The sequence below is a fragment of the Hibiscus syriacus genome, unplaced genomic scaffold, assembly GCF_006381635.1.
Source record: "Hibiscus syriacus cultivar Baekdansim isolate YM2019G1 unplaced genomic scaffold, ASM638163v2 tig00111053_pilon, whole genome shotgun sequence".
NCBI lineage: Eukaryota > Viridiplantae > Streptophyta > Magnoliopsida > Malvales > Malvaceae > Hibiscus > Hibiscus syriacus.
This window is the reverse complement of record NW_024062964.1, coordinates 249,493-274,671: the sequence shown is the minus strand read 5'-3', so window position 1 is coordinate 274,671 and position 25,179 is coordinate 249,493. Positions and strand designations below refer to the sequence as shown.

General features: G+C 33.0%; 3 protein-coding genes, 1 non-coding gene and 1 pseudogene across 4 annotated transcripts; 3 read left to right on the top strand and 2 right to left on the bottom strand.

Annotated features, from left to right (window-relative positions):
• Positions 1–1,371: 1,371 nt before the first annotated feature.
• On the top strand, positions 1,372–3,289 carry LOC120151314 (40S ribosomal protein S26-3-like). The gene is made up of 5 exons (XM_039163825.1): positions 1,372–1,463; positions 1,566–1,658; positions 1,771–1,855; positions 1,944–2,077; positions 3,100–3,289. Exons 1-5 carry the CDS (start codon positions 1,461–1,463, stop codon positions 3,169–3,171), a joined length of 387 nt encoding a protein of 128 aa, XP_039019756.1. The 5' UTR covers positions 1,372–1,460; the 3' UTR covers positions 3,172–3,289.
• Positions 2,623–2,725, top strand: LOC120151396. The gene has a single exon (XR_005518610.1). It is a non-coding gene; the product is annotated as a small nucleolar RNA snoR99 (small nucleolar RNA).
• Positions 3,290–8,483: 5,194 nt separating the features above from the next.
• On the top strand, positions 8,484–8,819 carry LOC120151328 (zinc finger protein AZF1-like). The gene has a single exon (XM_039163831.1). The coding sequence runs from the start codon at positions 8,484–8,486 to the stop codon at positions 8,817–8,819; it is 336 nt and encodes a 111-aa protein (XP_039019762.1).
• Positions 8,820–19,238: 10,419 nt separating this feature from the next.
• On the bottom strand, positions 19,239–20,563 carry LOC120151366 (probable WRKY transcription factor 70). Its single transcript, XM_039163850.1, has 3 exons — positions 20,145–20,563; positions 19,936–20,037; positions 19,239–19,779 (listed from the first exon to the last, which is right to left on the bottom strand). The coding sequence occupies exons 1-3, from the start codon at positions 20,450–20,452 to the stop codon at positions 19,290–19,292; spliced, it is 900 nt and encodes a 299-aa protein (XP_039019781.1). The 5' UTR covers positions 20,453–20,563; the 3' UTR covers positions 19,239–19,289.
• A 1,565-nt stretch (positions 20,564–22,128) lies between these two features.
• LOC120151327 lies at positions 22,129–24,719 on the bottom strand (annotated as a pseudogene).
• Positions 24,720–25,179: the final 460 nt, after the last annotated feature.

Here is a 25,179-nt window from a genome sequence, read left to right as displayed (position 1 = left end):
CATAGAAAAGCATGATAAAATTGAGAGAAATTTATGCCTTTCCAACACTAGGAGTTTGATCCAACAGCAACCAGTAAGGCTTAACAAAATAACAAACACCATCATAACCACCTCCAGCTGATAACATCAAACAACTTGGAAGAAAAAACTTCAACCCTCAACCTGACAAAGCAGACCCCGGCAAATTAAGAGAAATTTATTAGGGGCATATAAGTAAAAACTCAATCCATAAATTTTATCTATATTTTTATACTACATCAAATTTTTTAATTAAAAAAAATCACATCAACTTTATTATTGAAATTATCTATTTTTTTACATTTGACCAACTTTTTTTTATAATAATCGGTATCCAATCTATTAATCGACTAATTTAGATTAGGTATTACAGAGGTAAGAGCGACCCTTCCAACCCAGTTTACTACATTCAGAATCGTAAAGTTTCGAACTCCTGACTTTACTTAAGGGATCTAGTGCCTCATTCCATTAAACCGACTGATTGTTGATACATTTGACCAACTTTGATCACGGCGGATAATTTAAAATAAATTTTTTAAATTTTAAATTAGTTTAATTTAATTATTTGGTGTTTTTCAAATGTTTGGTTTACCTTAACTGCACCTTAATTAACTTTTAAGTTAAAATTTTATATTCGAATCCAATAATACATTTTGATTTTCATTTTTCTATCATAATGTGAAGCATATTATATAAAGTTTTGAAATCAAGTAACAAATAGCACTAGTAGTTGAGACGTTGCATGATTTCCCCATAGACTAAGGTTGATTCTCCCCCTTCCAAATGCGTCATGATATGTGTTACCACATGATTAGAGAATTAAATATATTGAAATAATTTAAAATTATGACTAAATTGATAGAATGTAAAATATTAAAGACTAAATGTATGATTATGTCAATTTTACTAACTGCCACATCAACACTTTAGTTAACTGATAACAACAAGTGGCCTGATTAAATGCATTTAAATAGTTGGATGATCTTATTGACAATAATTCAAAAATTGTGGCCAAAATGAAAATGGACTATAGTTAAGTGGTCTCTGGTATAGTTTACCTTTTATTTAAATCATTTATATCATCACGTTTTAATTGTATTTTGGTAACTCATTATTAAAATATTAACGACGATATTGATGTGTTACCATAAGATAATTTCATGTCAATATTAAAAAATAAAAAAAAATATATCATGAAAATGTCATCGTTAATTTTTCATAATTGGTGGCTAAAACAGAATAAAAAGTAATATTAGATAAGATTTTAAGAAAATAACAGTTATAGGTGCGTCTAACTGTTACCGAAAGTTTAGGGCTTCGCTGCACTACACTCGCCCAAGTATAAAAGCAGAATTTTTTCCCAGTTTTCTCACAAACCAAAGCCTAGCTATTTAGCCGCCGGAAGCACAGAGCCTCCATAATCAACACTTCTTCCTCTAATCATGGTTAGATCTTCATTTGATCTCCAATTTTGTATTCTGGTTCTTTATCAAAACTTGGTCTTTTTCATAAATTTTATCACTGATTGTATCTTTGTTGTCTTGTAGACTTTCAAACGTAGGAATGGTGGCCGCAACAAGCATGGCCGTGGCCATGTCAAATTCATCCGCTGCTCTAACTGTGGCAAATGCTGTCCCAAGGTAGTTCTCATCAATATTTTCTTAGTCCATTCTTCGGATTTTTCTTTTTTAATTTATGCTGAAGTTTTGTTTTTCTTTTAAAATTGGTTTTTCATTGTTTGAAATGTAAAAGGATAAGTCGATCAAGAGGTTTTTGGTGAGAAACATTGTGGAACAAGCTGCTGTGAGGGATGTTCAGGAAGCCTGCGTCTATGACTGTAATTTTCATTTTAATTTCTCATTTATGTTCCAACTTTGTCGTTTTATTGCTTATGTTGAAATCATTGTTTGGTTAATTATGTCTAGCTTACACTCTGCCGAAGCTGTACGTGAAGATGCAATACTGTGTTTCGTGTGCGATCCATTCCCACGTTGTGAGAGTCCGATCACGCACTGATAGGAGGAACCGTGACCCGCCCCAGCGCTTCATCAGACGCAGGGTACGTTTCTTTTATTGACTGTAATTCGATGATTCACATATGCTGATAGGAGTATGTCAATGACCTATGTTTTGATGTGAATGAATTATGCTTGTTTATGCATTGCTTCTTGTTTGAAGGTATGATTCTGTTACCATTTGGTGCAGTGTTAATGTAATTTCAGCTGTTGAAAAGTTTTTTCAGTTTGTGTTGTAATTGTGTTAAACATGGCCTAAGAAACGGTTAATATGTGATTAAAACATGATAATTTAACATGGATTATGCTTGTCTTAAACGTGAAGACACATTCAATTTTTGCCTTATAATGATATTAAAATAAGTTTTATGAGTCTCTTGTGGTAGCTTATTGATGATTATGGGTTGAAAAGTATGCCTTAGAACTAATGTAAATGATACTTGGGGATCATCAATAGAGATAATAGCAGAATTTAGCTACACCTGAAACTTAGAAACCCCATACATTGAAAGCTGTAATTGGTGAGCATCACGTGGTGATGTTTTTCATCTCTTTAGGGACCAGTCTTCTCCTTTGGCTTAAATTTGAGGTGCTTTAGGTATGAACTAGTCCCTCGTATCTAATATCCATCTGCTCACTTTGTCAGTTGCCTTTTTCCTGTGGCATTCTGATCATTATAAGATGGAAAATGTCTTTGTATAAATGATACACGGCAGTTATCTGTATCCGTAAAGAATTTTAGCAGATTCCTGAATTGAATTATTTGCATCATTTGTAGAAGATATTTGATCTCATAAAGTATTCAATAATGCTTTTGTCAAGACATGTACTTTCTAAGTACACATTGTTGATTGTATCAGTTTGATTATAGGAATATGAGTGTTGTTGCTTATTTATCTTCCCATGTATCATGAATTTCATTAATCAAACAGAAATAATTGTTATTGCTGTAATATGTGATGCTCATTACCCTTTTTTGTAATGCTAATAATTTTGCTTTCATGTTTCTTGAAAATTTCCCATGTTACGACTACATTGACTGTGTGTTTGATTTTAAATCTTTTAGGATGACATGCCAAAGCCGGGTCAACCGGGTCAAGCTCCGCGTCCTGGTGTTGCCATTCCTCCTCGTCCTTGAGGATTATGAAGATTGAATATTTTATTTTTCTTTAAAGTGTCTGCTTAATGCTAAGAGCATGGAGACGTGTAGTGAAGTTTTGATTACTTAAAGGTTTAATGGCCATTTTGACTTCTTATTATTTCTGTAAGCCATGATGATTGAGAATGCTAGTTGATAGCTCATAAAGTGCATATGCTTATCCAAACATAATTATTGTTCATGTAATGTTGCTGGCTCTTTTAGATTATCCTAATTAATTTTGCATAATTACAGCTATTACCATTAAGTTTGGGTTTTGTTCATAGTCCTCTGCATCAAAACAAATTGGGTTCTATTCGGTATTCAGTATTCTAAAGTGGAGCATGATTAAGTCATATAATTATGAAGAATTCGCTCTCCTTTTGAAGAGTTAAATACTACCAATCCCACCATTTGCCTTATCTTATTTGATAAAATTTAGGTTAAATTATACATTTAGTACTTAAATTATTATTTTTGTTCCATTTTGATATCTAAACTTTATTATTTTTCAAAACTTTACCTAATGTTTGTTTAATTTTTATTTTGATATTTTGCCATTAAAAACTTAAGAGTGTGTAATATCACCTCATCATCAAAAAAAATATCATGTTAACAATTCTATTTAATACTTAAACATAAATTATATAAATTAGTCTTACATTTGATAGTATATCATTCACGTTCATTTTAATAGTTTTGACGATTATTGTTTATATTTTCTTAATATGTTGAACTAAATATGTTTAATAAATTAGTTTAATATGTTTAATGTTTTCAATTATCGAGCGCCACACATTGAAGGGTGTATGAATGAGCGTTTATTATCAAATAATTGAGAGTTTTAAAACATGTATTATTTTGTATTCACCCATATAAATAAAAAAAATATAAAAGTTAAATACATTTTTTTATGAAACAAACATATAATTACTATTTTTTCATAAAAAGTAAAAATTACTTATGCAGACTTTGTTATTAAGAAAATGTAACATGTCAGACACATTTAGAACAAAAATCACACTAACAACAATATTTAAACAAAAAATATTAATTTTAAATTAATATTAAAAATTGAAGATTATAAAGTCAATAAATCATAGTTTTATCAAAGATTTGTATAAATAATTCAACAAATTAATATTAAATCAAGATGTTAGAAGTTTCATGCAAAATCGATATCTAATATTATTTAATGAAAAAAAAACTTAATACTCTTTAAAAAATTTAATTTATCACAAGTAAAATCATAATCTTATTTTCTAATAATTAGTCAATAAAACTTTAAAAAATTAGAAAAAGCCGTTTTGAAAATCTTAAAAGATTGGTTTTGTTGGAATAAAGTAGAGTTGAGATTTCTAAAATGTTTAGTGGATAAGGAAAAAATATTTTTTTTTATTTTATAAGGTCTAAAAATATAAATTATTTTATATTGAAAAATAATATACTTTTACTTTTATGGGTCAATTGACCCCTATATTCTCCACATGGCTTGCACATGTTGAGACGGCAATGACTTTTTTGCATCACAATTTGAGACCGGTGGAATTGTCACAAGGACTCGAGCATTCAAAGTAAAATACCAAACCTCCAGACCAATTTCAATGGGTTTAATTTTTTATTTTTGAGATCAATAGTCTAACACCATGACCTAAGTTGACAATCTTCCTAACTGGTTTGGTTTATCTTTTTATTAGTCTCAAATTAATCCTTAATCATTTGACAAATAAACGTTTATACACCCCTAAAAACGCCGTGCTCGAACTTAATACTTAAACAAAAATATTTTAACTATTGAAATCGCTTAACAATACTTACAATTTAAAATTACTCCCTTCAAACTTTGTACTGGACTAGCTATAAAAAGGACATAACATGTCATGTCATGTTTAATTAATCTTTTGTTTCGTATTACCAAAAAAGCAAATGTGCTCCTGCATATGATAATTGGCATTAATACTGCAAGCGCTACCATTTGTGGTGTCGCGGTCGAATTTTAAATATTATATATTTTTAATATTTATTTTTAAGAAATATCCAAAAGTTGAGTTCATTGACTTAATGATATATAAAAGAATACAAAATACAGTAGTTTTTTCTTTGTAACACCAACATAACAAGAATATTGTAAGAATATTTCAAAATACATATACATATCACATTAATTCAGTTATAATTCGAAAAAATAATAATATAAATACAACATATGATAATTGTATAAATATTTTTTTAAAATTGCTGCAATTGTATACACAATAAATGGCTTCCTAGCTAGTTGCTTAACTAACCGAAGAACCACTTTCTCTGAAAAATAACGTGATACTTCTCCATTGATAAATCATAAATTTTTAAAAAAATCCATTAATATCATACACCCTATGGTTCTATAACCACCGTGTCTACATTACTTACTATTATCAGAAAAACAAAATCTAAAAATGAAGGTATAGAATTAACTATGTCTATGAGTGTATAGCAGAAAAAAAAAAGAATAAGAAATAAACTATGTGGGTGGCTAGTTGTTGATGTTGTTGATTCCTTTGCTGGGTGCGGAGGGTGGCACGGGTGTTACCTTTGGAAGCCTGCTGAGGATCATCGGTCCGTACTTCGCGGCTAGTCTTTGAGTCGGAGACCTAAGAATCGCCACATCGGACCTCTTCATACGGTGGTCGCAAGGCTGTTCTGATTTGTACGAAACGGCGTCGGTTTTGTGGTCTTCGACGGCGGCGAGAGCAAGGTCCAAGGTGGGTTCTGTAGCAGGCAGTCCGTTGGACAACAAGTCATCCAAAAGCCTAGCTGAAGACAGTGAACAAGTGGTGAAGATGAATAATAAGAGTAGCATAGCGACGAGCTGTTGGGGTTTACAGAAGGAAGCCATTGATGGTTTTCGAGTGGTGAGGGAAATCTTGTCGAAGAAAGGTGGATAAAGTTTTAGAGTAAATTAGTTTTGTAGAGGAAGTTTGATGAATCCATGGCTTCCCCAGGGGATTATTATATATGCATGAAACAAAATGGAATCCTGTCTTGAGTTGACAAAGTCACTTCGGTTATAGAGTAAACGCCCAGTCCACGCGTCACTTTCACGCGCTACTTAACTTCCTTTCCATATTCATAGAAAATGTCATTGAATTTAATTAGTTGATTTTGTTATTATGTTTTTAGTCAATTAAACAAATTAATTGATCATTAACTCTTTTTAACCTTATTTGAATTTGAAACTTTATATATGATTAACATTACTATAGTAAATTATACGCCCTTCGGCCCACAAAAATATCTTTTATTGACTTTTTAAAAGGTTATTTTTTAATTTTTGACCATGATTATTTTAAATATTTTATATAATTAAATTTTATAAAATATATATTTGAAAACTACTTGATTGAAGGTTTTAAAATATATTTTTACATAGTTTTATCGAAAATAAAATTTGAATAATAACTAGTCAAAGTTTAAAAAAAAGACTAAAAAAGTCCATAATGGACATATTTTATGGGACAAAGGGAGTAATTATTAATAAAATGTTTGGTGTTTTAAATTTGAAAAAATGATCAATGAATTTGATTTTTAAAATTTATAATTTAAAATAAAAATAATATTTTTAAATTAAAATTTGATATTTAATCTGACTTTCATAAACGATAGAATTTTGTTATATCTTCTATAGTATCTTAATATGACATTTAATAAACTCACGTGATTTAAAATCTAGTCTATGACAATTAAAAAATTTAACTGTCAATTTACACATAGTTATTGTCACCTTAAGTCATGACACCAACATTAAGTGGAGATTTAGAACGATATTATTTCTCTCTTTTATACTCCTATCTCAATATTTATTCATCATTTTTTAATAATGTTTATTATAAAATTATTAATTATAATTCTTTTTTTAAACTAAAATAAATCAGCTGTCAACTATTGCCGTAACTTAATGAAATGTCAACAAATTTAATATATAAATATTGCAAAGAATCAAATGGATTAGGCAATACATGACATGAGACGGCTGACTTGATATTAAAGGTGTATTTGGTTCACGGAATGTAAAATTACTAGTGAAAATAAAAGGTTATCAAGAAATAAGATTATTGGGAATATTGTATTTTGTGTTTGATTGGTTTAGCATGAATGTAAGATTACCGTGTTTGGTTAAAGGAATAAAAGATTATTGGAATGTATATTTGATCAAATTGTCCTTATTATATATTTGTTTTTTAACAAGTTGAAAAATATTTATATATTTTATTTAAAAAATTTAAATTCATAAAATTTATATAATTTTTTTTACAAAATTGAAAATATAAAAAGGTTTAATGAAAAGGTAAAATTTTATTTTAACCCTTGAACTTCATATAAAATTTTAATTATAGATTTTTTTTTTGTAAATCTAAAATGGTTTAAGGATAAATTTGTAATTTAACCTTCGTAGAATTTATACTATTTAATGACATAATAAGAATATTTTTAAAGAAAAAAAATTTAAGGGCATTTTAGTCCAAAACGTCGATAATCTATCAATACTTAAAGAAATGGGGTAATGACATTTCTGGTAATATACCTAAAAAATATACTATTGATAATGTAAGAGTACCGGAATTACATTCCCGGTCAACCAAACGGAGAATGTGTATTCCATTCCCATGACAATCTCACATTCCCCAACCAAACACATCCATTGGTGAGTCAAATAAAATAACAAAGCAAGTTCATGGAAGTTTAAAGGCGAGTGGAAAATGGAGAGTGGGGAAGGTAAGAAGAAGAAGAAGAAGAATAAGAGGAAGAGATGGGGGCAAAGACGTGAGGGGTTGACTAGTATGAAACACGCCAGCAATTGGACTACGCGTTCCACACTGACTTGTATCCCACGCATATCCAAACACTTCCCAGTAGTTCCCACCGCTTGAATTTCAATTTCCACCGACAGCTATTTCTTTGGGCTTGGCCTTGGCCTTGGCCTTGGCCTTGTTCAGCCAATTCTACCAAAAACAATCCCATTTTTAAGTCCAACTTTATTGTGGTTTGGATTAGGATTGGTTAAAACAAGACTATTTTATTAGCAATTTAATGATATGATATTTTTATTAATTTTTTAATAATTAATATTCTATTAATATTATTTATATTTTTTATTATTATCCTCAATCCAGTCTTCTCTCTACCGTATCACTTTCTCCCAAGCGCTTTCTTTCCATCCTTTTATATTCCTTGTTCCTTCCAATATAAAAATCCTTCCTTTTCACTCGAAACCAAAAGAAAAACGTGCCTTAGATGGCTCTTGAAACGTTCCACTGCCCCACCGTGATGACATGTTGGACCGCCACTGTGTTGAGCCATGGACTAAGAGGAAAAGAACGAAACGACCCGGAATTGAAAACCCACCTACAGAAGAAGAATACTTGGATCTTTGCCTTCTCATGTTGGCTCAGGGAACCACCGCCACCACCAGAAACAACGTCTCTGTCGCCGCGAAAAGCTCCCTCAATCATTACAAGTGTAAAGTTTGTAACAAAGCATTTCCAACTTATCAAGCTTTAGGTGGACACAAGTCCAGTCACCGGAAACTTGTCGTTAGAGTTGATGAACGCCCTACTTCCACCACCGCTCCTGCTACTGTGTTCACGCCGCGTCCGTTAGCATCGTAATCAAAAGAGTTTGTGAAAGTTGAAACTTTGTTTCCAATTTCCTTTGCTACTGTGTTCTTTCCACACAAAATTCATTTAAAAAAAAAATCCTTTTAAGTTGTTCTTCACTCCTTTTTAACTTTTCTCATATGGGTTTTCTTATTTGTATTTTCTGCTTAAAGGGATTATCTCTGATCTGTTTGGTTACCGAGAAAATGGAGAAGAGAAGACGGTGGAGAGAAGATTGGGTTGAGGATAATATTAACCTGTCCATTCTCTTTAAATGAATCGAATTGGTTTGTTGGTCGAATTGTTTTTATGAAATCTTTCACCTACCAAAATGGTGACAAAAACCAAGTCTTAATCAAATAGCGTTAATTATAATTATGTGACAGTAACGCTATGAGTCGAAACCCACCACTAATGCCTCTAATTCGCTGCATTAAAGCTCACACAATACTTTCTGATTACTGGAAAATTTTAAAGCATCTCCTTTGAATGACTTCGACGTGCTCCTGGCCCAGGGCATTAGGATAATATATTTCTTTACTTTTTATAATAAATTAAAAAATTATAAAATATAATAATAATTATCATGAATTTATTAAAGTGTCAAATGTTCTTTTTGAATTTTTATATTAATGCTGATAAGTTGTTATTCCCATAAAATTTTAATTCAATATTTCTTTCTTTAAATTCAAAAAAAAAAAAATAAACACTTAATTGAATCTTTTTAATTTTGGTATTTCCAAATTTTCTCGATCAATTCATCAAATCTCTTTCTAGATTTTTCTATATTAACAAAAAAATTGTTAACGTTATTTTGTTCCTTCAAAACTCAACGAGAATAAAAAATTTAAGTATAATTAGGATGTTTATTTTTCTCTTCCATGTTTCACGATTCCTCTGAAAATTATTATTCTCAATTTTTTAGTTCATCATATTTCTCACAAACACAAACACAATTATTTATTATCAAATGTGGTGCTTGAATCATATTGAAGATTGTTCTTAAAATTCTAGGCAGGTCTCGTTTTCAAATTCTTTCTTTTAATTTTTATATATTTTTAAATTTTAAATAAGAACGTTCTTTTGTTTCAAATGTTATGCATTGAGAAAAATATGTTATAAAACATTGACGTTGACACCATCATCAATGATTTTGCATCAAGAAATGCTCGAAGGAAATGTTTATTGTAAATATTTGTATGCTTAATTTTTTTTTAATTTTTATATTATATAAATTATTATTTGTTTAATTTAATAAAAATCTGAAAAATATATATTACATATTAAAAAAATAAATTAGGAGCCAATTTTTTTTATTTTATCCCCAGCCAAAAGATAATCAGGACCTGCGAACGTACCCATTCTTATTTTAGATTTTTATTTCTTTAAAAGCTCTGTTTAATGTTTGGCCATGTATACGAAATTAGGGATTAAGTTGAAGTATTACTCCTTTTATAATAAGTGTAGTTTTTATAACACTAGAAAATATCGGGAAAACAAGTTAGAAATATGGTGTCGTTCTAAATAGTAAGAGGTTATTATAATATAATATTTATTTAAAATGTTTATCATATTGATAATGTATACATATTTTTATAGGCATAATTGTTTGAATTTAAATTGTAGAATAATATAATCTTAACTTACTGATAATGCACATACATTCTACAGAATACAGATGTAATTGCTCGAACTTCAACATTCTCTTATATCACAAGGTTCATTTGATGCGTTCTAAAATTATGATACTCCTTCTGCCCCATGAAAGATTTCAATTATTGATTTTTTTGTCAATTTCTTTTAACCTTGACTAATTATTATTTAAATTTTATTATTGATAAAAATATATTTTAAAAATACACAATCAAGCAATTTTCAAATATATATTTTATAAAATTTAATTATTTAAAATAATAAAGGTTAAAGTTAAAAGAAATGGACTTTTCAAAAGTCAATAATAGACATTTTTTTGTGGGAATGAGGGAGTATTTTTTTTTAATTAAGGAACTTAATTTTGAGTGGATAGTAGTGACAGATCTAGAAATATTTTTAGGGTGAGCATATATGTTAATAACATAAAGTTTTTAAATGAAATGGATACAAATAAAATTTCATGATGGACACCCTCCGTAAAATAAGTAACTAATCGAAGAAAATAAAATTTTAGGATAGGCATGGAAAATTTTACGGTAAAACTATCAATAAAATAAATAATTAATCAAAGAAAATTTAGATTTGATGCGGACACCAAGCCGGGGCTCCGCCACTGGTGGATGGGATACCGATTCGTGTATATTAGAATTTAAGGCTGTTTAAACTTTAAACCGCGTAACCGAAAGTGCAGTGCATCTAGATTTGAAATCCTGGGGGGCAAAGAAAAAGGGTATGAAAATCTGGGAACAGTGAATTGGCAGGAGACAAATGCATATGGAGAATGGTGAACCACATGGCCCATGCATTTACTCTTTTACATTCTTGATTATAATATTCTATGTAGATGTGTGTGTTTTCTTTCATCATATCCTCTCTAATCAGTTTTCTTTTTTCAATATCTTTAATAGCCAACAGTTGTATCCACGTGTCGCTCAATATTAAATATTAAAACGAATTGTATAATTAATAAATAATTCTAATACGGATATTAAAACATGAAAAATTTAAAATTTAAAATTCAACACTGCATGGCTTTGATCGTCATATCACCCTTTCTTATGTATATCAGCTAAGCTTATAATAAAAGGGAAGAGGATCTGCAACCTTTGTTCTTTTATCTCATTTCTCCATGAAAACCAGCTTTTGAATTGATCATGTGTGTTACTGATGTTATCTATTTATCTCGTTAACTTTTTTATAGTTTTACATCCAATTATTTAACCTGTGACCGTTAGCATTAATGTCAAAATTAAGATCATGATAGTTATTTATAAGTTGCATGACTATTGGACATGATCATCTGATAACAATTTTAACCTAATATATCACATTAGTCTAATCTTATCAAAACATTGTGGATAGTCAGAAAATATGGATCTCTAGAGACTTTAATAAGTGGAAGAATTCTTCTACAATAGACATAAAAATGATAATTTAATTATGACATATCACGTGAGTTTATGAATCTTCAAAGACTTCGATCGATAGTGAAATTCTTTTAAAAACTTCAATAAATAAAATAAAAATAAAAATTACAATCTACAAAAGAGATCTAAAAGAAATATACCTATAAAAAATCCGTCAAGCTGTTTTCCCTCTTGTGTTGTTTAGGACCTTTAGGTGCAGTAAGGTCACGGACGTGGTGCATTCAAAAGGCAGCAACTACACACGAGACATGATGTTAGCATCTGTAATCTTCTACACATAAATTCATTTCTCATTTACCGTTCCTTTTCAGAAACAGAGAGAGAAAATTTTCATATTTGATCATTGCATACTCCGGCCCTACTTCTTTTTATGAATCAAAATAATATTATTTTATATAGTACATTAATTATAATCATGATACCCACCAAACATTGTGCCCTTATAAATCACCAAGGTGGCCGTATCTTAATTTTCTCCAAAACTTGTTCAACCTGCTGTAAAAGAAAAAGCAATCCAGCTTGTGAGAATGGCAAAGAAAGAGCTTAGAAAGCCCACTTTTCTGTTCCTTTTTGCATTACTGCTTCTCCTGATGACCAGTAGTTCTCAGTGCAGGGCGGAGGGTATCAGCAGGCTCAGTTCATCAACAAAAACAACAAGAAAGCTTTTAGAACAAGATTACCCAGGACATTTTCCCAGCGTTCCAAGTGATTATGATTATAATGATTTCTATAGGAGGCAAGGTGATGTTCCGAGCCCAGGAATCGGTCACTGAATATATATATATATTGCCATGCATGCATGCTCCTTATAGCTGGTTGTTGTTTTCTCTTTGAATCTTCTAAATTGTTTTTTGTTTATATTTCCCGTATTCTCTCTCCCTATATATATATTTTCTCAGGAAAATTTTTATCACGTCATATAAGTAAACTTGGTCAAACTGAAGTGATGTATGTGTGTATGTATAGAGACTATATATATATGTTTGAGATATATAATGAATACATTTATGTAATTTGTGGGTTTTATTTAGTTTTACATTTTGTATGGAAAATGATGGGTTTTTGCAAACAGAACAATGATTTTTTGTTGTTGATAATTTGATTAACTAACAACTCATATCAAGGTCGTTAAGTCATTTCTCCTGGCGTGTACTACTCCATTTAGATGTTTAAATTTATTTAGGTTGAAATTTAAAATAATTTAAATTCTAAAGGATTCGGATTCAATACAACTTTGAAGATAATATGATTTGAGCTAAACGAAGAAAATGTAAAATTTCATATAAGAGCATGGATGGATTGAGAGGGCTTTCGGTATCTCGACGAAGTAGTTCTTGTGCGTAACCCGATGAAAGATCATGATGAAGCCGCTCATACCGGGAGAAAGGAACGTGTTGGACCAGGGCATTAATAGGACGGTTAGCTTCTTGTGAGATCCAAATGAAGTCGAGAACTAATCCTCTTCGTTGTAGCATCGAAATAGCTCGAACCAAAACCAAAGGACTAGTGTGAGCATAACTGTCATTGAGAGCCAGTATGGCTCTTGAACAATCTGATTGAACCTGGGCCAATTCAAAACCATAGTGTCAAGCAAGACAAAAGCCATCATGAGCCCGGAGTTCTGCCTGAAGCGTATCCGAAATTCCAATAGCTCGTCCGAAACCATGAATCCACGATCCAAAACTATCACGAAGAAGACCACCAATAGCGGCATTTCCTGTAGTTAAGCATATTGATCCGTCTGTATTGAGACGGATCCATCAAAGCAGAGGAGAGTTCCATTTGATAAGTGTGGAGTTTCGAGATAAGAGTACCTACTGGATGGATTGATTCTTTGAATCAACATAATGCCTCGCCCGTATGATACTATGATGAGCAATAGAGGATGACGTGTGATTAGTTCCGGTGAAGATTTGATCATTACGAGATTTCCAAATGTGCCAGGTGAGGACAACAAAAAGAATGTTCCAAGGAATTCCAGTTTTACGGAAGCTTCCCATTGAGTTAATATTCCTTAAAATCCACTGTCTAAGGTCTAGACTGCAGAAATCAGTTGGAATTGAGTTTGGAATTACACAATTCCAAATATTTCGAGCTGAGTTGCAATCCCTTAGGACATGTAAAACTGATTCATTCGCAACTCCACATAATGGGCATGAAGAATGACTAGATAAAGCTCGTCGGTGTCGTTCCAAATTGTTCATCAATTTTTTTTGAATGCAAGTCATATGAAAAGTCAAACTTTCTGAGGGATAACAAGTTTTCATATAAGATTCCAGTGAGAAGATTGTGGATCCCGGCTAGACTCCATAATAGTAGAGTAAGAATCACTAATGGTGAGATGCTCACTCCAACGCCACCCACAAGAATCTGCTATGTGGTGCCTATCTTGGCATCTTATGCTAGCAATGTGTGACACAATGTTCGATGGGACTAAAGCCGAAATCGAAGAAAGGTTCCAATGTACATTGGCAGCCATAATGTCAGCAAAGTGGGGATAACGGAGTGGGATTGAGGAATCAGAAACGTGGTCCGTTAAAGTGTCAACTTTAGGGATGCAAATGTCATCCCAAACTGAAACCGTTGAACCATCACCAATTGATCAGGCTATGTTTGGTCTTAGTTCATCCCAAATATTAGTGAGTGCACGTCAAAGAGAAGAGCATGAAGTACGTTTAATGGAGGATGGGAGGAGACCCTGAAGGCCTGAACTTCATTTTTTTTTGTCAAAGGAATTTAACCCATAAAACATCCATTTCGGTGATCATTGCAACGCTAATTTTCATGAGAAAGGCTTTATCATACCCGTAAGATCGAGAACACCTAGGCCACCATGATCAAGAGGGTGGCAAACTGCCTCATAGTTGACTAGAGACAGTTTATGGGAAGACGGAGAAAATCCCCATAATATAAAACTCCGAATAATCTTCTCAATTTCGTTATAGTTTGAGTTGTATGTTAACATGTTGCCTAGGGTATGATAAAATATAATCCTAGAATCCAGTGGTAGATTCAAAAATATTTTTCAAGATAGTCACACATATGTTAACAATGTAAAATTTTTAAATGGATGGTACAAATAAAATTTTAGGGTGGGCATCGTCTGTAAAATAAGTAACAAATCGAAGAAAACTCATATTTCAGGTGGGCACGAAAAAAATTCAAGGTGGACACAATTAGTAAAATAAGTAACTAATCAAATAAAATTCGGATTTTAGGGTGAGGATGTGCCCACCTTCACCAAGTTATGGCTCCATGCCTCCATCACTACTATAATCTCAAAAGATTACCATAACTCAGTTAGTATATTAATGTTCAACTCAAACGACCGTTATTTTTTAACAGAAAATGACAAATTTGAAACATATCAATAGTCAGGTGACCATTTTGTAACTCTTAATAGTTAATGGACTCAAAAATCAATGTCCTATAGTCGATGATCATTTGTGTACTTTACCCTAAATTGAACTACATAAAATTAAGAGTAAACTATACCAGAGACCACCCAAATACAACCCATTTTTATTTTGACCATCATTTTTGAATTTTTGTCAATCAGAACATCTAACTATTTAAATACATTCAATCAGATCACAAGCCGTTAACCGCTAACGAAAGAACTGACATGACGGCTAATGAAATTAGTATAATTACATATTTGGTCATTACTATTTATACATTATTTCAATTTGGTCATAATTTTAATTTAATTCAATAAATTTAACCTTTAATTAGATGATGATATGTGTCTAATAAAGTGGTGACATGTGTCACTAAGCTATTTGAGGGAATCAAACCAACAACCTAGTTTTCTTGTTAGCACCGCCTGAACCACTGGGCTAAGCCCTTCAATTGGTTCAAATTCGGGACTTCAGGAGTGAACAGGCGTGCACTAACCACTAAACTAAAACTAACATTTGGCATAGAATCTACAACAAAATATATTTAACTTGGATTATATAGATCTATCATCAAAAATTTTTAAGCAAATTTAATTAATGGTTTATAACTATATAAATTATATATATTTAAAATGTAATTAGTCTAAGATTTAAAATAATAATAAACTCAATATATATATATATATAAAATAATACTTTTAAAATAAAATTAAAAATTAATTTTATCAATGCTTGAATTCAAATTTTAAATTATATTTTTATATAATCAAAGTATAATTTTAATTTATTTAACATAATTAATATTTTTTATATATATAATTATAAAAATTATTAATTATATTAAAAATAATTTAATGACTATATATAAAAATAATAAATATAAAAAATCTAAATTTAACTTTTTTTTTGTAAAAAAATGTTAGTTTTCTTTTCTTTTCTTCCTCTGCCATTAGTTATAATAAATTATATATTGAAACCTCTTTCTCATTGGAAGATTGGCAAATGGTAAAAGGATTGGAGAGGCTGAGGAAAGAGAGACTCAAGTAGGGTAATAGGCTGATGCATGATATTGGTCAGCAGGAGCAATTGAAAAGCAAGGCTGCTATGAGAATGGCTTTTGCAAAACCAAAATGGTTTGCTATGATCCGAGCTTCCATAATTGGCAAACGGTATTATTTTTAAATATTTCGACTATTAAAAGTTACAAAATGATGTTTTATTTTGTTAAGTTCATCGACTATTAAAATTTATAAAACGGTCACCCGACTATTTACTATATTTTAAACTCGTCTTTTTTTTGTTAAAGATGATTGTGATATGACAGTTGTTTGAGATTGCGAGATCGCTATTTTTTTTAATGAAAAATGATGAGTTTGGAACATAATGAATAGTTTGGTGACCATTTTATAATTTTTAACAGTATATGGACTTAACAAAGCAACATTTTATAATTGAAGGACCATTTTATAACTTCTAATAGTTGAGGACCAAAAATAAATGTTTCGGTTAAAATATCTTTAAATAAACTTTAATGCCAAGTTTTGTAAATGAAGAAAATACCATAGCTTGAATTGTGTTAAAAATCCAAAACTAATAAAGAAAAGAGACACCTGGTGTGGATATATATAACTGGATACATCATTGAATTTGTGTCTCCATGTCGGAACCGTCTTTCGGTTGGGCCCCGGAATTGGGCTTCGACTTGGATTAAATGAATTGGAGTCGCCACCGACCACTTTGAAACGAATTTAGGCGGGTCGGACACCATCTTACCTGATCTGCGTTATACCAGAAATGTGTCGGGTTCGGGAGTCGGTTACGGTCAAGGAAAGATTAGCACCCTTGAACCGCCCTTTCGGTACCAATTAATTTATCGGTTGTCTTTAATTACGAAAATTAAAAATTAAAATTAAAATTTAAAAATTTAACTCGAATTGCTTACCTTTGATTGGTTAGATTCCCTTTAAAAAAATCAAGATAAATATTAAATGGTGAAATATATAAATATAAAAAAAAAATAAAATAAAATAAAAATAAATAAATAAATAAATAACTAAAGGTAAATGAAATTAAGAACATTAAAAAAAACCCTAGGGTCCCAGGCCCTCACTTCGCCGCCTCTCTAGCAATAAATCTGGTCTTCCACTTGGCTCCACTGGAATCCATGGTGCAAATGAAGGGTTTGTCTTCATCTCCTAATCCAACAATTACAGGTTGGCAGAAGTATGGACCAAATATGATCAAAAGGGTCATCACTGGTTTCACTAGATTTGCATAATGATCTTACAAGCTTCATTACATAAAGCCCTTGCATCTTGTCATCTACAATCTGAAGCAAAGACGAAATACCATCATCCAACTGTGTTAGATTAATAAGGAGCATAACCAGCATCCGACTAATACTAGAGCCTGGTTTATAAAACAAATCCATGGCTATTTTAATCATCCCCATTTCAACCATCTTGGCGGCCAATCCTGCATTTTGGGACAGATTTACGAGAGCTTCAGCAGCTGGTTCTGAAACTTCCTTGTCGTCACCAAAAAGCCGAGACAACGATGGAAGCACGGAGCTGTCATAGTTGGAAAGCGAGTGCAAGCCATCTTCAGGCCCTGTTAATCCTCGCACAATATCGACTGCTGCCTTCTTCACACGAGGAGAAGGGGCAGCGAGGAAGCCTATTAGCTCCTCCAGTTCGGTCCCCATTATCCTTCCTCCGTTGATGTTTTTGTTGCTGGAACTGGTGACGTTGAGGCTCTAAAAGTGCAGATTGGAAGTGGAGAACGTGTAGCAGCCACGTTGAAAGTCATTCCCATGTTAACCTTATACGAGCTCCTCAATCAGCTTGATTAATCAAGCAAAGAACTAAGTGCACCGCTAACGAGCCGAGTGCAACTGGATGGTGAATGAAAAACGGAAATGAAAGGGTCGATGCCTTCTCCGGCTCGAGAATGTCTCACTAAATTGTTGGCCAGACTTGAAAGCCCAGCTTCTCTTCAGCAACTTCACTGAATCCGCCCTTTAAATTTCTCCTGTTGAAGCTAAACTCCGCGGATAGTTGATCAAAACTAAGTAATCTTTTTCAAAACGTCTCTCTTGATATCAACGAAGAAGATACCCAGCTTTAGATATTCTGTTCCATTTTTTTAACTGAGCGGCACCGAGAACTGATTCAGTTCGTCCCCTTTGTTTTTGTTTTCATCCCCTTTTAATGCCCAGAAGCAAAGCAGAAAGCTACCATCGAGAAGCCCCCCGTTTGTATCACAGAAGCTCTGTTTAAATATTAAAAGCACAAAGCTTTTACCATCCCCGAGCCCAGAACCCCCTTCACGTGGCCCCCTGATAAAGATTCCCACCTTCATTTTTTTAGAGAAAAAGAAGGAAACGTGCGTGGTTTTAGTTGAGACGTGGGGTGGAGTGGTAACTAATTGGATGGTGGTTTAATGGGTTATTTGTTGGTTGAGATAATGGTGGGGTAGTAGGGTTGTACATGGAGCCTACAAAATTTAAAAAAAATATTATTAATAATAATAATAATAAATAAAATAAATAAATAAGTAAATAATTATATGAAAGAAAAAAAAAATTAAACCCGGTAAAAAACGAGTGTCTACACTCCCCTTTAATGTATTTATGCAAAGCACTACCCCATTCTATATAGGTAAGGTGACCCTTTTGCCCATTTATTATCTGTTTTTTACATTTATTAGTGACCTCGCCTCGCAACTCGATTGTTTAATATATGTGACCCACATCTCTATTATCTTCTTTCTGGATAAGGACGGTTGAAAGTTCATTTTTGTCCAGTACCTAAGATTGTTTTATAAAATAAATTATTTACTACGTCGTTTAAGATTACTTAATTAGGTACGATTTGATAAATGTATTTTTTTATATAAAATACAGATATCATAAAATCTATAATATTTTAAATATTGTAAAATTAAACATCTTTAAAGTCACAATAAACTACTTGAAAATGCTTCTTCTAATGAAAAGTCATTTACAGTGCACACTCATCAAATTCAAACTCTAGAGGCTTAATTCCAAAATCCATTTCAAAATTCGGACTTATTTCCGTGCACGACGGATACATGTTAGACACCATCTCAGCAGGCTCCGAGCAATATTCGAGCTCGCCATCCCCCACTATATCCTTCCACATGATACAGTCCAAGTCGGTAACATCACTCGGCGTCGTCGATGTCTCCTCCTTCGTTTCTTTCTTTACAACCAGAGACGTCGGAGTCGGATCCGAATGCTCGTGGTGCTGGTGTTTGATCAGGATTTCGGAGTCGCCGTCATCGACCGTACCGGTTTCCCAACATTCAGAATTTGTGACGATTAGGGGAGGAGTCTTGGATGAGTAGCTCATACATGTGTGGGTTCCGATATAAGTGGTCCGATACATTTGGGAACCATCTTCCATTCTTTGGACTTGTTTGGTGGCCTGACAACCTTTATCATACTTGCGAGTGCATCTAAAGTAACTCCTGTTTGATCCAACCGTACGGTTAATTTCAATCCAGGATGAATGGGGGGATTCGAAAGAGTAATAGTCCTTAAAATTGAAGAGAGAATAAAGATCTCTTTAACCACGATATCCCTAATTGTGCTTTGTTCTAATTGACAAAGAAATGGTGAATTACCTTGGGTGTTTGGAATTGAGGATCTCTTTTTGTCCATATTTTCTCCAAGCATGGCCATCTTCCATTGTATCAGAAACAATTGTCCACGCTTGTGCAGCCCTCCTGCAATTAAAAAAAAACATCCAATTACTATTACAATCCGTGCTTGAAACAATCCAACCAAAGCTTTACTTTTTCCCGCCCGGGGGGGGGGGAGGACCAAGGTTTACTTTCTCCTGTAACAGCCTCTCTTTTCCTTAGAGGCAGCTGGTTTCTTGCGGGTGTCGGCAGAATCTTGATTAGAGGCAGTGGAAACCTCAGCAGAATCAACAGAACTCAGCGCAGCAAGCGTCTGATCGAAAGACCTCAAGATCTTGTCGATAAGTGCTTCCTTTTTAGATGATGAAAGGTGCCGGCCAGTTTCTTGGAAAAGAATCTGAAGGTGGTTTGCAGATTCTTGGCCTTGTACAAGTTCTTCTATTATCTTTTTCTTCTTACCAGACAGCCTCTGGGACCAAGCTGAAACATCACCACCCATAGAAAAAACAAATAGCTTTTCTTCTTCTTTTTTGCTGCGTTTAACCCAGAAGATATAGGTAGATAAGATCTGAGGAAAAGGGAAAGCAGATGAGAGGAAATTGTGAGGAACGAGGGGTGGTAATGGCATTGATAGGAAAACTGACTTTAAATGCTAACAAAATATAGCTGACGTTTATGCATGATGCAGCCACTCACGCCATCATCTCCCCCACCTTTTTCTCATGTTAAATTTGAGTTGTAAATAGTCCTGACTATAGGCTGTTATTTTACCGAGTCACTCAACTATTAAAAAGTTAAAAAATAGTCCTCTGACTATAGGCATCGTTTTGTTGAGTCTCGTGACCATTAAAAGTTAAAAAACGGCCATCCAACTATTCATATGTTCGAAACTCGTCCTTTTTGGTTAAAAATTTGACATCTACCTGAGTTAGACATTAACTTGATGACATAATACAAACGGAGAATTGATCTATAAAATACATCTCAAATATTTATGTGATCATGTTTTATCATATCTCAGTCAACATATTAACGTCCAATCCATACAACTATCAATTTTTAATGAAAATGATAAATTTGAAATATATAAATAGTTGGGTGACCATTTTATAACTTTTAATAGTCATATAACTCAACAAAACATCAAACTATAATTACGGGACCATTTATACGCTTTACCCATAGATTTATTTTGAAAGCTAAATTAAACTATTATTATTTAAATTATTTAAAACTTAAATTTGTAACTTCACAAAATAAATAAATAAAAAAATTAATTATTAATTTTGAATAGATTAACTCAGATCCATTATCCATATAAATAGAATAAATTTGAATTTGTTGCAAATAAAAATATATTTAAATATGAATAATATTAAAAAAATATTTAAATTTACCAACAATCAGTTAGTTTAGTGAAATAAGACACGACTCCTTAAATAAAACCTGTGGTTAAAATTATGACAACCGAAAATGAAATAAATTGAGTTTAAAAAATCGTGTTAATAATGAATATGTATAAAGTTCGATCTGAATCAATTGATTAATAAATTAGACGACGATACTTAATTAAGAAGATATTCAAAATTCACGAGGTTTCATGGTTAGAAAGGGTGTGGGGAAACTATTTCATGTTTGAAATTTCGAGCTGGGGTAGCTCTTGTCTCGGTGATTGTTATTTGACTGTGGAACAACTAGTGGGAGCCTTAGTTTTAGGGTTCTCCATATTTTATAATCTTAGGCGTTGAGATTGAGATATAATAAAGTGGGAATGGAATAGTAGGAGTAATAATGAAGGCACTAGAAATGAATGGTGAGTGATAATGAATGCCAGCTTCCACGAGTTTTCCTCCCCCTTGCTTCTAGATCAACGTGCATATTTGGATTCCAAATCTTTACTAAATAGTAAGATACGGTAACGGACGGGCCAGAGTAGAAAAGAATATAGGATGGATAATTTACATGTTTGGCTATTTAATTATTATTCTTGTTCTGTTTTAGTCACTCTATTATTATTATTATTATTATTTCTAAAATTATCGATAACGTTATTGATTGGGCTCATTACTATTACGCGCAATTTCTGAATTCATGCATTCAACAAAAAACATGCAACATCATCACCATAGACAAAAAACTGTTGGAAGGAAATTCAAGCAGCCATTCCCTGGAATTTTAATTCACTTCCTTCTCAAGGTCCTTTATCCTCAATTTTAATTCATCCTCTACGTTCTTTGCATGTTTTGATCCTGAAATCAGCTGCCGATGTTCCCTGCTTAATTGCTGTAAATGCTCCTCCATTTGCCGAATCAGCGAATCTCTGGAACGAACCTCGGCGACCAGAGTGTTTGCCTTTGCAGTAACTCCATCTTTCTCTGCCGTAAGCATATCATATTTTAATTTCACTTTGTCAAGGTCCTTAGTCAGAGCTTCTACATGTACAGCTTTCGCTTTGACTTCTGCCCTTAGCTGACTTATCTGACCTTGCAACATGGTTTCTTGAACATCATTCAAACCTTTCGTTTCCATTTTTTCTGTTTCACATTGCCTTAACTTCTCCTCCAGTAGTCTTCCGTGTAACTCCCATTCCTTGAGTATTGCCTCTAAGTGGGTATCTTTTTCTAACAGGCCAAAAGTTTCAGACTGGAAACTTGCATTCCGCATAGAGAAATTATCCATGGCATCACATAATGCACCCTTTAATTCCTTGGCTTCACGATCACGATTAGATAGATCATCCTTGTACCTCAAAATCTGCTCCGGTAAGTTCACAACCTGCCTCCTCTCTGTCTAGTTGGGCTTTTAATCTTGCTATCTCTTCTTGGGAAGACTCAAGCCGGCCTGGCACATGATGCGCATCATCAGAAACCTTCTTCCCAAGCTCATGCTTCAACATTGTAATCTCTTCTTCTAATGCATTGATCTTTTCTTTACTTCCAGCAAGCTCATCCATCAACCTCGAAGCTTCGGAGTTCGAGTCTGAAACATGAGCTTCCAGCTCAACTACCTTCCCCTTCTCCAACTCAAGTTCGGCTTCCCTTATTTTCATGTCCCTCAGCAATGATTCGAGTTGGACAGTCATGTTTTCAGCAAGGACAGAAACAAACTCACTCTTCTTGAGCTCTGCATTCAACCTCTCAATCTCTTCTTCTGCAAGCTGGAGTTTTAGGTTGGAATTCCTTAGCTCTTCTTCACACTTGGTGAATCTTTCATTCAGTTCATAGCTTCTGTCCCCCCCCCCCCAATCTTCGACTTACCATCTGCATTCTCTCCATCAACCACTTGTATCTTCTCCGTCATTGTTGGGAGCTCACTTCCATGCTCAATAATTTTGTGATGCTCTACCCTGTTATCAGCATCCATCACTGAACTCAAGTAGATGTTGACAGATGAGCTGAAAGATTCGGAGTCAGAATCTGATGAGAATGAAGATGATTCGGTGCCTTCTTTAAATGACAACTCGAACAGACTTGGGTATACCCATCTTTTTATCAGGTGTAACCATTGGAGAGTTTTGATCCAAACCACCATCAGGGCCTTGAGTTAGGAAATCAGAAGGTACACTTTTGCGCAATTCACCGTTCAAATGATCGTAGCGCTCAGCCAGAGACTGATAAATACGGCGGAGTTCCTGAACTTGGTCAATCACCTCATATTTAATCTGATAATACAACAACAACAAAACCCTATTCTCATATGCAATATTTAATCTGATAATGCTCTTCAATATTCCCTTCCACCAAGTTCATTATTTGATTAACATTCTGGTTCATTTCTGCAGCCAAGAATCTTACATCATTTACAGGTCATGGGATCATTAGATAATTTGTTAGATTGGAGATCAAGATCACCAACAAGAATCTATAATCAACCCAATCGGAGATATGCTAATCATGTGAGATTTAAACCGACAAGAATAACGAACCATAAATGCATTAACTTCAAAAGTAGGCTGCTTACCTTTGAAATTTCCTGCCAACCACCCAGAATTCTCAGGATTGAGATGACTATCCCACCAACAAGAATTCATGCCCTCCGAATCAACCTTGTTCGTATTTACTTCCGTCTGTCTTCAAACAATATAAACAACGTTGTATAAGATTTCCCGAAAATAAACTTGTAAAGAGAAAAGAAGGAAAAAGAAAGCTCCAAAAGAAGAATAACAGGTCGATTCTATTCTTGATGCCCACACAAAGAAATAGTTTAATTCACTTATTTAGGATGAATTAATTAGTAGGCAAAGATTTGTTAATTTTGTATTTAGAAAAATTAACACTTCCCACAGTCACATTAAAGATAAAAATTGAAGTTGCAAGCTTATGTTGCGGAAGACGGCTATCGGATATAGCAAAATCGCAACTGATAATTTGAGAAAATAAAAATAAAGATAAAAGAGACACAAAATTTATGTAGAAAACCCCTAAAATATTTAGGGTTAAAACCACAGGCAACGGTAGAATAATTTCACTGTGAGAAAATAGGAATTACAACCTCTATCGATCTACCAAGAAGAAAACAATGATAATTCTCTCTAGATAAAAAGGAGAAACAACTCTCAAGAAACTCTCTAAAATCTCTCTAGTATTGGAAGAAAGCTAAAATGCTTTAGGATGATTTTGAAGCTAAATGAGCTAGGGTATTTATAGTTGAAACTTAAAGACTAATTTGTAAATATCCTAAATTACAATAACTAAAATATAGGATTTTACCATATTTTTTTTTCAACAAAAACAGCACCTTTCGGTGCTCCCCTTTGACAAAGCCATGTGCACCCATGTGCACCGTTTTTTTTTCAACAATCTCCCACTTGAAGATTTGATTGGAACAATCATATCTTCACACCATTCTTTCTACCTTGTACCTTTATGTTGCTTACGTCTCTGACAGGCCACAAGAGGATCGACACCAAGTAAATTTATCAGCGTTAATCGCCTTCGTTATGAAATCTGCTATATTGTCTTTGGTATGGATCTTCTGCATATCTACCGTCCCTTCTTCCACCTTTTCACGAATGAAATGGTACTGAACTCGTATGTGTTTTGTCCTTGAATGAAATGCTAGATTCCTTGCTAGATGCAAGATGCTTTGACTATCGCAAAACAGAGAGACATACTCTTGATTGTGCCCAAGTTCCTCAAATAGCATCTTCAACCAAATTGCTTCTTTACTGGCTTGTGTAGCTGCTACATATTCTGCTTCTATTGTGGATGTAGCCACAACTGACTG